This window comes from Odontesthes bonariensis, chromosome 2, assembly GCF_027942865.1.
Source record: "Odontesthes bonariensis isolate fOdoBon6 chromosome 2, fOdoBon6.hap1, whole genome shotgun sequence".
NCBI lineage: Eukaryota > Metazoa > Chordata > Actinopteri > Atheriniformes > Atherinopsidae > Odontesthes > Odontesthes bonariensis.
In genome coordinates, this window is record NC_134507.1 from 30540422 (window position 1) to 30553368 (window position 12947).

At 42.1% G+C, this 12947-nt stretch overlaps 1 protein-coding gene across 9 annotated transcripts in view; it reads left to right on the plus strand.

The window, feature by feature from the left end:
- Positions 1 to 12947, plus strand: part of LOC142397635 (protein NLRC3-like) — a 63078-nt gene that overhangs the window by 24408 nt on the left and 25723 nt on the right. For 8 of the 9 annotated variants that reach the window (XM_075481175.1, XM_075481155.1, XM_075481216.1 and 5 more), the window contains one exon: positions 5424 to 7206. In XM_075481175.1, the coding sequence (XP_075337290.1) occupies positions 5424 to 7206 (1783 nt within the window). The remainder of the gene's footprint in view (positions 1 to 5423; positions 7207 to 12947) is intronic. The other variant, XM_075481199.1, reaches the window with a different exon arrangement.

Sequence of the window (12947 nt, forward strand, 5' to 3'; positions counted from 1 at the left end):
CTAGGAGTTTTCTTGTTCCAGATAAAATCTAGAATAAGACTGTCTACTTTATGAAAAAATGAAAGAGGAAGGAAGATTGGAATGCATTGGAATAAATGTAAAAAGAGCGGAAAAATGTTCATTTTAATTGCATTGATTCTGGCAGCTACAGAAAGATTTATTAGGGACCATCGCTCTAAATCTTGTTCAATTTTTGTGAGCAGAGAGAGAAAATTTTTCCTATAAAGATCAACCAGCGTTTTGGCGACATATACTCCAAGATAAACAAAGCCAGAGTTCACAACCTTAAATGGTAAATTTTGGACTTCAAGTGAGTTTTCATTTACCTCTCCATTAATAGTAAGCATTTCACTTTTGTTAAGTTTATATCCAGAGAATCTACCAAATTTGTCTTGGACTGAGAGGGCAGCAGGAACAGAACGTGACAGTTTACACAAAAGCAAAAGGAGATCGTCCACATACAGCACCACCTTCAGTTCAACACCATTTCTGGTTATACCGCATATATCAGGATGGGACCGCAGAGCAATTGACAAGGGCTCCATCGCAATGGTAAAGGCAAGGCAATTTTATTTATAGAGCACAATTCGTACACAAGGCAATTCAAAGTGCTTCACACTTTAAAATCAGAGCGGAATTAAAGGGCAACCCTGTCTTGTAGAGCGATGTCGGCAAAAGTATTCTGAATTTGTGGCATTTGTCCTGACCATGGCCTGAAGAGAAGCATATACTAGCCTAACCCATGAAACAAAGTTTTTCCCAAAAACAAATTTCCCCAAAATAAAAAAAGATAATCCCACTCTACCCTGTCAAATGCCTTCTCGGCATCCAGAGCTTCTGGGAGAGCAATTGGAGGAGGATTAAAAACCACATTAAACACCCTTCTAAGATTAAAAAAGGAGTGTCTATTACGAATAAACCCAGTTTGATCGAAAGATATAATTGAAGGTAGGGCAACCTCTAAGCGTCTGGCTAGCATCTTGGACAATAACTTGAAATCAGCATTCAACAGACTAATGGGTCGATATGAACCGCATGAAAGTGGGTCTTTACCTTTAAAAGCAGAGAAATGCAAGCCTGGTTTAGGGTGTGGGGAAGTGTGCCTGACTTATAAGACTCAGTAAACATCTCTAATAGGTGTGGGGCCAGCTGTTTCCAGAATGTTTTATAAAACTCGTCTGGAAAGCCATCTGGGCCCGGACTTTTACCACTTTGTAATGACTTAACTGCTGCCTCAAGTTCAATTGCTGTGATAGGACGTTCCAGTTCCTCAGCTTCAACCTGATTGAGAGTGGGAGTGTTAAACCTGTCAACGGAGATCATATCCGCAGAGGTATTAGAACAATCAGATGAATATAGCAGTTTATAGAATTCCTTAAAGGTTTTATTGATTTCCAAAGGGTCAGATGTAACGCCAGTCTCAATTTGAGGAATTAACTGAGATGCAGATACTTGACGTAGTCGATGGGCCAAGAGTTTACTAGTCTTATCTCCCTGTTCGTAGAATTTAGATCTTGAATGTAGTAAAAGCTCGGTAGTATGCTGTGACATAATAAGATCATATTCAGCTTGTAAAGTCATTCGCTCTTTGTAAGTGTCTGGCAGTTTTGAGACTGCGTATAAAGAATCTAGGAGTGTGATGCTTTGATATAGCTTTGATAACTTCTCTCTTCTAGATTTCATCTGATGAGCCCTATACGAAATGATCTCCCCCCTGATAAAAGCCTTCATTGTTTCCCACAGCACAGAGGCAGTTACTTCTGGAGTTTTGTTAACCTGAAAAAAGAAATCTAATTGTTCTGAAACAAATTTAATGAAGTCTGTATCTAACAACAAATGTGTATCCAGACGCCATGGTGGTCTTGCATTAATAAACTTCTGAAAGTAAACATTCATAGAAATAGAGGCGTGGTCTGACACCACAATCGAATCATATTTGCAGCCGGAAATTGAGGGTAACAACTTGTTATCCACTAAAAAAAGTCAATTCTTGTGTAGGTGCAGTGAATATGTGAGAAAAACGAGTATTCCCTTTTATCCGGATTGAAAAAACACCCAAGGGTCAATAACATTAAACTCATTCATAAAGGCTTGAATCACTTTGGTTGATTTGGACTGAGCAGCTGAGGTTAGGGAAGAACGATCTAAGGAAGGGTTCATCCAACAGTTGAAGTCACCTCCTAAGATTAAGTCATACATGGATAAGTCCGGTAGCATAGAGAAAACCTGTCTGAAAAAGGACTCATCATCCCAGTTGGGAGCATAAACGTTAGCAAGAGTCACCTTTACATCAAAAATATGTCCCATGACAGCTATAAACCTGCCAGCAGAGTCAGAGATTGTCTTAACATGGACAAAAGGAATATCTCTATGTAAGAGAATAGCAACCCCTCTTGATTTACTGGAAAATGAGGAATGGTATATTTTCCCGACCCAGCTCTTCATCAATCTAATATTATCTATCTCTTTTAAATGAGTTTCCTGCAAGTATATGACATGAGCATCAAGGTGGCGTAAGTAGTGCAACACTTTACTGCGCTTGATTGGATTATTTAAGCCCTTACAGTTTAAACTCACAAATTTAACATCCCCACCTACAGTGGAGAGGTTTTTCTTGACCCGAGTCATTAAAGGACAAAGAGTTCAGTATATAACAAAAACAGCGAAGAAGAAGAAAAGGAGAGGGGAAAAAAAAGGCGATACACATCCACCTCATACGTCTGAAAAAGCAGCATAAGTGCCAACCCATTACCCCCCCCAAAAAATAACTGAAAAAAAACAGAAACGGCTCTTATTAAAGTGTTAAATGACAAGGTTGAACACTGACTCAGGCAAGGTGTCAGTTCTGGTCCTGTTGGATCTCAGTGCTGCATTTGACACTGTGGATCACAGTATAACATAGATGACACATGACATAGATGATGATTATGAGTCTAAAAATTCAGATGAATATCTGTAAAGTTATGACATATAAATAATAATAACAACTTGGACTTATATAGCGCCTTTCAGGGTACCCAAGGTCGCTTAACAAGAGAAAAGAAGGGGGGAAGGGTAGGGCCGGGGGGGTGGGTTTAAGAAGAGTAGGACATGGAGAAGAGTTGTTTGAGAATGTGGTTTTTAGATTATTTTTTTAACTGTAGGGGGCAGAACGGATGTGAAGTGGCAGATTGTTCCATAGGATAGGGGCAGCTGAACAGAAGGCCCTATCTCCATATGTTTTTAGTCTGGTACGAGGAACGGAAAGTAGGTCCTTGTCTGAGGAGCCGTGACTGGGAGTAGGGGTGGAGGAGATCAGAGATGTACTTAGGTGCGAGTGAGTGGAGAGATTTGTAGGTCAAGAGAAGGATTTTAGAGGTGACGCGTGCTTTGACTGGGAGCCAGTGAAGTTGCTTTAGGATGGGGGTGATGTGCTGCCAGGTCTTGGTGTGAGTTAGCACCCTGGCAGCTGAGTTTCGAACATACTGCAACCTGTCAAGGGCCTTACTGGGTAGCCCAGACAGGACACCATTGCAGTAGTCCAGACGGGAGGAGATAAATGAGTGGATAGGGTCTCTGTTACTCAGTCGGATAGTGATGGCCGGAGTCTTGAAATGTTTCTGAGGTGAACAAAGACAGATTTAGTGATACTCTTGATGTGGGACTGAAATGAAAGGGTGGAGTCCAGGATGACACCCAGGTTGCGTACCTCTGGTGATGGAGAGATGGAACAGCCATCTATGACCAGGGCCAGATCACCAACCTTCTTAAGCAGTGGTGCCGGGGCTCCGTTTTGGTGCTGTTAAGTCTGAGGAGGTTAGAGGTCAACCAAGCTTTGATTTGCTGCAGGCAGTTGTTGAGTTGCGTGGGTGGGAGCTGAGAGGAGGGGTTTGTGCTGATGTACATCTGAGTGTCATCAGCATAGCAGTGAAAACTGAGTCCATGGTTACGGATAATTTGTCCTAGGGGGAGCATGTAGATGGTGAAAAGAAGGGGACCCAGGACAGACCCCTGTGGGACGCCATGGTTAACTGCTGCAGCGATGGAGTTGGAACCTTTCAGAGTGATGTATTGTTTCCTGCTTGAGAGGTAAGACTGGAACCAAGATAGTGCTGTGCCAGTGAGGCCAATGAGTTTAGAGACACGGGTGAGGAGGATTGTGTGGGAGACGATGTGTGAAATAATGAACCAAACAATGTTATTTCCTGTGTTAACAATGGAATACACAAAGAAATGGCAGAAACATTGGTTAACAGTTGCATTTCTTCATATAAATGTCCAGTTTACTGACTTCAATTGGATTTAACTATTCAATACTACAGACCACTAGGGGGCAATGTGGTTCCATAGGCAGGTTAGTCATTTTTCCAACATTATTTCTTCATTATTCTTGCAAGTACAATCGTGAAAAGGGTCTTAAAATGCAGCTCATGATTTCACTGAGAACCTGAAAGAACTTGAACAAAGATATCAAACACATTAATTCAGTTTTAAGATTCGATGAAAGTGAATCTGAGTAAAGTAATTTCCAGTTCCATGAGGTGCCTGGTTCTCTCATCTGGCTTGGTGAGGGTAGATGTCACCTTCGATTTACTTTGTCCAGATAAAGTAGGGAGTGGGTTAGTCTGGGTTTCCTCCAATTTTCTCCTAAGAGGGTCCTTTGTTTGTTCAACTTACTTAGAACTAAGTTGCTAATGCATCCCTCATAAGTTTATGGCGCAGGTCTGTGCCAAATACACTCCCAAATGCTTTAAAGGCTGAAGGTTGTTGTAAATTAGACTATCTCAGCCTATTCCTTTGTATAAGAAGTCCCCCATCTGGTCCCTACACAGAAAAACATCCCCCACAGGAATGTTTGGGTCTTCCAAAGGTTTAAGTTTGTATTAATTCCACACTTGAGTTCGCTACAATGTACTTTTCATATTTGATGGTTTCATGATGGCAGCAGCTGTCTTTGTATTCATTAACCAATCAGAGTCCTGTTTGTTCACACAGTTTGGAGGCACTGGGTCTAAATTTAGACAGAACAAAACACAGATAAAGTGGAACATGGTATAAAACTGTTTGGCTGTCCTCAGCACCATGTTAGTCAGCTCCCTCTGATTATACTGATGCTGACTAACTGATAGAAACACTCAGTTGGAGGATCTCCACCAACAACAAAAGTGACTCCATCATGATTTAAAGTCTCTCTGTGTTCTGCTCTCAGGACTTTTGGAACTTCGAACTGATTCTCAGTGGTTTAAACTTCAGCTTCTCTCTGTTTTTCCTTTAAAACATCAGCCTTGTTTTCCTGTTTACTGATCATTCTACTGCGAGGTTGAAGGAAAAGAAAAGTTTTCTGTGTGAAGCCAAAAACATGTTCAACTGGGGTCCGAAAGATAAAGAAGATAATGAATTTAATCTATTCTGTTTGTGTTTGGTCTCATTTGTTCTTTGTTCAGCAGATGTTGGTCTGCAGGAGGTTTTAGATGAACATAAGATCACTCTGAGGAGGAGATGTGAACATGTGACTGAAGGAAGTGATGGAACAGGAGGTGGAACCCTCCTCAACAGGATCTACACTGAGCTCTACATCACAGAGGGACAGAGTGAAGAGGTTAATACCCAACATGAGGTGAGGCAGCTGGAGACGGCTTCCAGGGCCCTCCATGACACTCCAATCAGGTGCCACGACATCTTTAAAGCCTTACCTGAGCAACAGGGAGCCATCAGAGTGGTTCTGACCAATGGCGTCGCTGGTGTTGGAAAAACCTTCTCAGTGCTGAAGTTCACTCTGGACTGGGCAGAGGGCCTGGAGAACCAAGATGTCAGTGTGGTGATTCTGCTTTCATTCAGGGAGCTGAACCTGATCAGAGAGGAGCAGCACAGTCTTCTCACGCTGCTCCATGTTTTCCATCCAACATTACAGAAGCTCCCAGCAGAGCAGCTGGCCGGCTGCACACTTCTGTTCATCCTGGACGGCCTGGATGAAAGCAGACTGTCTCTGGAGTTCAGCTGTCAGGTTGTGTCTGATGTCACACAGAAGTCATCAGTCAGCGTGCTGCTGACAAACCTCATCAGGGGGAACCTGCTTCCCTCGGCTCTCGTCTGGATAACGTCCCGACCTGCAGCAGCCAATCAGATCCCTCCTACATGTGTCGGCAGGGTAACAGAAGTACGAGGCTTCACCGATTCCCAGAAGGAGGAGTACTTCAGGAGGAGATTCAGAGATGAAAAGCTGTCCAGCAGAATTAGCTCCCACACCCAGGCATCCAGGAGCCTCCACATCATGTGTGGATTCCCAGTCTTCTGCTGGATCACTGCTACAGTTCTGGAGCACATGTTGACCACAGAGCAGAGAGGAGAGCTGCCCAAGACCACCACTGACATGTACTCCCACTTCCTGCTGGTTCAGACACAGAGGAAGAAGAACAAGTACCACCAGGGACATGAGACGAGTCCACAGGGGCTGACGGAGGCTGACAGGGAAGTTCTTCTGAAGCTGGGGAGGCTGGCGTTTGAACATCTGGAGAAAGGAAACATCATGTTCTACCAAGAAGACCTGGAGCAGTGTGGCCTGGATGTCACAGAGGCATCGCTGTATTCAGGAGTTTGTACAGAGATCTTCAAAAGAGAGTGTGTGATCTTCCAGAAACCAGTTTACTGCTTTGTTCATCTGAGTGTTCAGGAGTTTCTGGCTGCAGTCTACATGATGCACTGCTACACCAACAGCAAGAAAAAGGTGCTGAAGAGCTTCCTGGGAAAAGACTACCGTTACTCATCTCTGCATCACTTCCTGAAGAGAGTCACGGAGAAATCCTTTCACAGTAAAAATGGCCACCTGGACCTGTTTGTTCGCTTCCTTCATGGCCTCTCTGTGGAGTCCAACCAGAGACTCTTAGCAGGCCTGCTGGGTCAGACACAGAACAGTCCAGAAACCATCCAGAGAGTCATCAACAACCTGAAGGAGATGAACATGTCCAACATTTCTCCTGACAGAAGCATCAACATCTTCCACTGTCTGATGGAGATGAACGACCTCTCAGTTCATCAGGAGATCCAAGAGTTCCTGAAGTCAGAGAACAGATCAAAGAAGGAACTCTCTGAGATCCAGTGCTCAGCTCTGGCCTACATGCTGCAGATGTCAGAGGAGGTTCTGGATGAGTTGGACCCGAAGAAGTACAACACAACAGCTGGGGGACGAAGGAGACTGATTCCAGCTGTGAGGAACTGCAGAAAGGCTCGGTGAGTTGATGTGTTCATTGACTTCATGAGTCAGTGTAGATTAGTAGTTTAGTTCCCTAAAAGCCGTTTCTGCACATGAACACCAGAGATGTTCTGGAGAATCTGCAGACAGGTTCATCTGGACCTTTCCCACAGTTGCTGGTCACATGTGCTTCACAGCAGCAGACCTACTGTTGGAGGCAGGAAGCCAACATTAAGCTGCTGTTTCCACTGTTTCCCATGTAGGCCTGCTTTATGCCCACATGGCCGGTCCCCAACACAACCAGAAGCTAAGAAATCTGGCCAGTTTTTGAGATCAGCACATAAAGTGTTTCCATGGCAACGTGACTCACAGGAGAGAATCATGGACAGATTGGGCCAGTTTCCAGCTCACTGGAAATGATGCAACAGAAATCTGTGGGAATATGTTGAAACAAGTATTTTGGGGGTTTAAAGTTTTACTGAACTAGATCATTAAGAGCATTTGTCAAAATAAAAGTTTTTGTTGGTAAAATTGGGATCATTGGATCAGCAGAAGGTTTTAAAGGTGAGCGGCCTCAGTCGGGTCATTTCATTGTTGGCTGTTGGAGGTTTTGATTGTGAAAGCTTTGGCTCAACACTCCGGGGTCTCTGCCGTCATATCTTTTACTTCATAATGTGCCGCACATTTTCAATGGGAGACAGGTGTGGACTGTAGGCGGGCCAGTTTAGTACCTGCACTCTGCTCCTATGAAGCCACGCTGCTGGAACACCTGCAGAATGTGGCCTGGCATCGTCTTGCTGAAATAAGCAGGGACGTTTTTTTTTTTTTTTTTTTTTTTTTTTTTTTTTTTTTCATGCAGTGGTCAATTTTGAGATTTTGGGCCAGTCTACTCCTTCAATATGTGTTCTTTCAACCTGCTATAAAGAAAACATTGAAAGCATACATTAAATCGTTTATTTTATTACATTTTGTTTACTCGAGGCAGTGCGTTTCGCCCGAATTTACCAAAAAGTTAGCATTCCAACGCGCCATGCCGAGCTTCGTCTATTTACTGAAGTCTGTCATGACCGGTATCATTGTAAAGCTGAGTCTCCTGCACGAAGATATGTCACCCAATTAACAGCACTTCCTTTCTATCAGTAACCAATCGTGAATGTCTAAAGGCGGCTTTATAGCTAATGGAGAAATCTTATTGGCTAGTGTTAATTTCTGCTAACATGATTCGCTCAGACGCATCACGTGGTGGACTCTGACATTTCCTTGTTTAGCTTTTCGCGGTATCTCCGAAAATGCCGCTGTCAAAGAAAAGAAAGCAACACTTGCGCTTTGCAAGATGCAATGCAACATCATCTTAAATTAGCCGAAAAGCCATCGGTCAGCTGCACATCTGACCGTAAACTGTCGTTCGGAAACCAAGGGGGAGTTAATGACAGTGCCACTGACTGTGCAACGCAGCAGTGGCTGATCATACATGTCGCACGACTCAATGAGTTGATACGCGATCTCTTGTGCCCTAAATGTGCTGCGTCAGATCTATTCATAAACATTGATCCGGTTAATCATGGCTTTTGTAGCAGTCTGCTTCTGGAGTGCAGTAATTGCAAAGGAGAGAGTGGGTACAGACGAAGCGTTTATACATCCACACGGCTTCAAAGCGAGACGTGAGGTGATGTCGCTTTTGACGCCAATGTCCGCATGGTGCTTTTGGCCCATGAATTAGGGATGGGATATGCTGCACTGTGGAAGGTCAGCAAGGTGTTGGGGATCCCTTCCCTTCACCTGCAAACATACCAGAGTCATGACAAGAGAGTGACTGGTAGGCTATGGAAGCAGGGATGTTCATTTTGGAGGTCTTTTCCAAAATAAGGTTTTTGTTACTCAAGTGTAATTATATGTACTGTATCAATAAACTAAAGAAAATTAAGTTATTGACACAATATGCATTTCTATATTTAAATTTTTTTTATGCATTTTTATTTTAGTGGCAGAAATTGAGAGAGGATTGGAGTCACTACACAAGGCCAGGGATCAGATCAGGCAGGCGTACGCAGATGTTGATCCGGAGTTGGCAGTGTTTTTTCTTTTTTTTTTTTTGTTTTGTTTTGTTTTGTTTTGTTTAATATTTTTATTGGGAGGTAACGCACATTGGAATAGAAATCAATGTCACATTTACATTGAGAATTTTATCACCACTGTCAGTTTGAGCAAACATTGATACAGTCAAAATAATGTGCATCTTAAAAAAAAAAAAAGCATACAGTCTACCTCTAGTGTTTTTTTTTTTATTTTATTTTATTTTTTTTTACAACAATTACAGAACAATACACAATTGTGGGGGGCTACTTAACTAACAGTTAAGGACATCTATATATAGCAATTGAATAAATATAATAAGTGTAATATGTACGTGTGTGTGTAAGCTGCTCAGTATAAATAAAAAGGAGGACAAAAGACAGAAAAGGAAAAAGAGAGGAAAGAGAAGGAGAGAGTGAGTGGGGGTCCATCAATCAGGGGGCAGAGATTTGAAGAGAATGGGAAAAAAGTTAAAAAAGGATGCCACTTGTTGTAGAATTTGTCAGAGTTACCTTTCACTGAATATCTGATCTTCTCTAGCTTTAGAAATTACATAGTATCGTTGAGCCACTGAGAGCTGCAGGGAGCTTTAGTTGACTTCCAGTGAAGAAGGAGATGGCGTCTAGCTACTAATGAAGTGAAGGCTATGATATCTAGCTGCTTGGAAGTAAACCGGTTGTGGTCTTCCGGGAGCCCAAATATAGCGACATGGGGAGAAACCTTTATGATCGTCAAAAGTATTTTTGACATGGCATGAAAATAGTTCTGCCAGAAGCGAGAAAGTAATGAACAAGAGTAGAACATATGTGTTAGATTGCAGGGTGAAGCTTGACATTTGTCACAGTTGTCGGCGATATTAGGATAAAATTGTGACAGTCGAGTTTTGGAAAGATGAACTCTGAATAGTACCTTGAATTGTATAAGTGTGAGACGAGCGCAAGGTGAGCTTTTGTAGATATTTTGAAGAGCAGCGTCCCACCAGACATCCTCCAAATTCAGACCCAGTTCTTGTTCCCAAGCAGTTTTAACTTTAGTAACTGAGCTAGCAAAAGACAAGAGTTCGTTATAAATTTTAGAAAGGAGTGACTTTTGATGTGGCTTGTGGCTTAAAAGCTCTTCCCACGGTAGGCTCGGTGGAGAGGAGGGAAAGCCTGGAAATAAAACTTTAGCGCAGTGTCTAATCTGAAAGTATCGAAAAAGATGAGAGGGTGAGAGATGAAATTCTCCTGAAAGATCTGTAAAACTGCAAAAAACCTGAAATGTTTCCTAAATTGATACCAAATTTTAAGTGTAGAACGGACCACTTGGTTGTTTGTAAAGCCAGAGAGGTTGGTTGGAATGGAGGCAGTAAGTAAAGCCATTAATGAAGATGTAACACATGACTGCGCCTTTAAGTTGCACCATGGCAGTTCCATCGGTTTAGACCAAAACAAAATTTTGTGGATATGTGCTGCCCAATAATACAATTGGAAATTAGGGAGAGACAGTCCACCTTTGAACTTGCACCTCTGAAGTGTGGATTTGCGGATCCTGGGTGCCTATCCACACCACAGAAAGGCAGAAATGATTTGATCAATTGTTTTTGAAAAAATGCTTCGGGCAGGAAAAGTGGGAGACAATTGAACAAAAATAGGAATTTGGGTAAGATGTTCATCTTAATTGCGTTAATTCTGCCGATCAACAAGAGGCAAACTTCCCCATCTTTGGAGGTCAGATTTAATTTTTGATATTAAAGGGGAGAAATTGGCAAAGAAAAGGGAGTTTCGCGTTCTAGTTACATTGATGCCCAGATAGGGCATCCCTGTCTAGTGCCACGGGTAAGAGTGAAAAAACTGGATTGGATGCCATTGGTGGAGATGTATAAAGGAGACGTATACACGAAATAAATACATTTCCCTGCCCAAATTTCCATAGTACCTTAAATAAGTAGTCCCATTCAACCCTGTCAAAAGCTTTCTCTGCGTCGACCGAGATCACTGTTTCAGGTGTAGTTGTGGTAGTTTTGGAGTAGATAATATTTAAGAGTGTGCGGACATTATAGAACAGCTGGCACCCCTTTACAAACCCAGTTTGTTTATCTGAAACAATAGTTGGAACAATATTTTCCAGACGGGAGGCCAAAGCCTTAGCAAGGATCTTAGCATCCACATTTATTAAGGAGATAGGTCTGTAAGAGTTGCAAAAATTTGGGTCTTTGTCTTTTTTTAAAAGGAGGCTTATGGAAGCTTGTCTTAAGGTAGGAGGAAGAGTGCCATGTTGCAGTGATTCTTTATATACAGCATGTAGTAATGGGGACAGTTTATCTTGAAATCTTTTGAAAAATTCTACTGGGAATCCATCAGAACCAGGAGCTTTGTTAGTCTGCATACTTCTCATAGCGAGAGAGATTTCTTCTACTGTCAATGGAGAGTCAAGTCCCTTGGCAGCATCCGAGTTTATCACAGGAAAATTTAGTTTAGGCTGAGCCAGGAGCCGGCTTGCCTTGTCACCATGCTCATAATATGTGGAGCGTGATAGTAGGAGAAGTCGCGCTGCATCACTGGTGGTCATGAAATCAAATTCAGTCTGCAAGTCAACACGCTGTTTAAGTAAACAGGGAGAGGGGTTAATAGCAAGTTGTTGGTCCAGTTTAGTAATATTAATAAAAAGTTCTTGTAATTTGGTTTTACGGGACTTGTTCAAATGGGCAGAATAGGAGATCATTTGTCCCCGCAGGTATGCTTTTAATGATTCCCACAGCAGTGAGCTTGAAATCGGTTCCATCTCATTTTGAATTATGGCGATTAAAATCATCAATTTTGGCTGCAATAAGTTTATTGAATTTATCATCTGAAAGAAGTAAAGTATTGAATCTCCATGATGGTGGGTATCGGGATTGTGAGGAAAACTGAATATCTAAAGAGAGAGGGGCATGATCAGAGATAACAATAGGGTGGTAATTAACAGTCAACACTTTGGAAATTAATTTAGCATCAATAAAATAATAATCAATCCGAGAGAAAGACTGATGCATCTGTGAAAAGAACGAATATTCCTTAGCGTGAGGGTTATGAAATCTCCAAGGATCAGTACAACCATTCTTAGACATGAAGTCTGAAAGTGATCTCGACATTAATGATGGAGTCAAAGTACGTGGGTTACAACGGTCTAGATTGGGATCAATTACACAATTCATATCCCCTCCAAATATAAGGAGGCTGCTATCCAATGAGGGAAGACATTCAAAAAGCTTATTCATAAAGTGTGGATCATCGAAATTGGGGGCATACATGTTAACTAATAAAATAGGAACATGAAATAGTGTACCTGTAACAATTAAGTATCTGCCGTTTTTGTCTGATATAACCTTAGAAGCTGAAAACTGAATTGACCTCCCGATTAAAATGGCAGCCCTGGCTTTTGAGTTAAAATTTGAGTGGAACACCTCAGAAACCCAGGGGCATTTAAGTCTGACCTGATCTTTGTTGCGCATGTGGGTTTCCTGCAGAAATACCACGTCAGCTTTAAGATTCTTCAAATGAGCAAATATCCTTGATCTCTTAATTCGACTCCCCGTGCCTTTAATATTCCAGCTCAAAAATCTCACAGAAGATCTGATTGGTGTTCTAGGATTAGTGGCCATACATTAAAGGATAAGACCGTTTTTTTTGACATTGGGCCCTTGATTTCACATTATAACATGATGTTCTACTCACCCCTGCTTGTT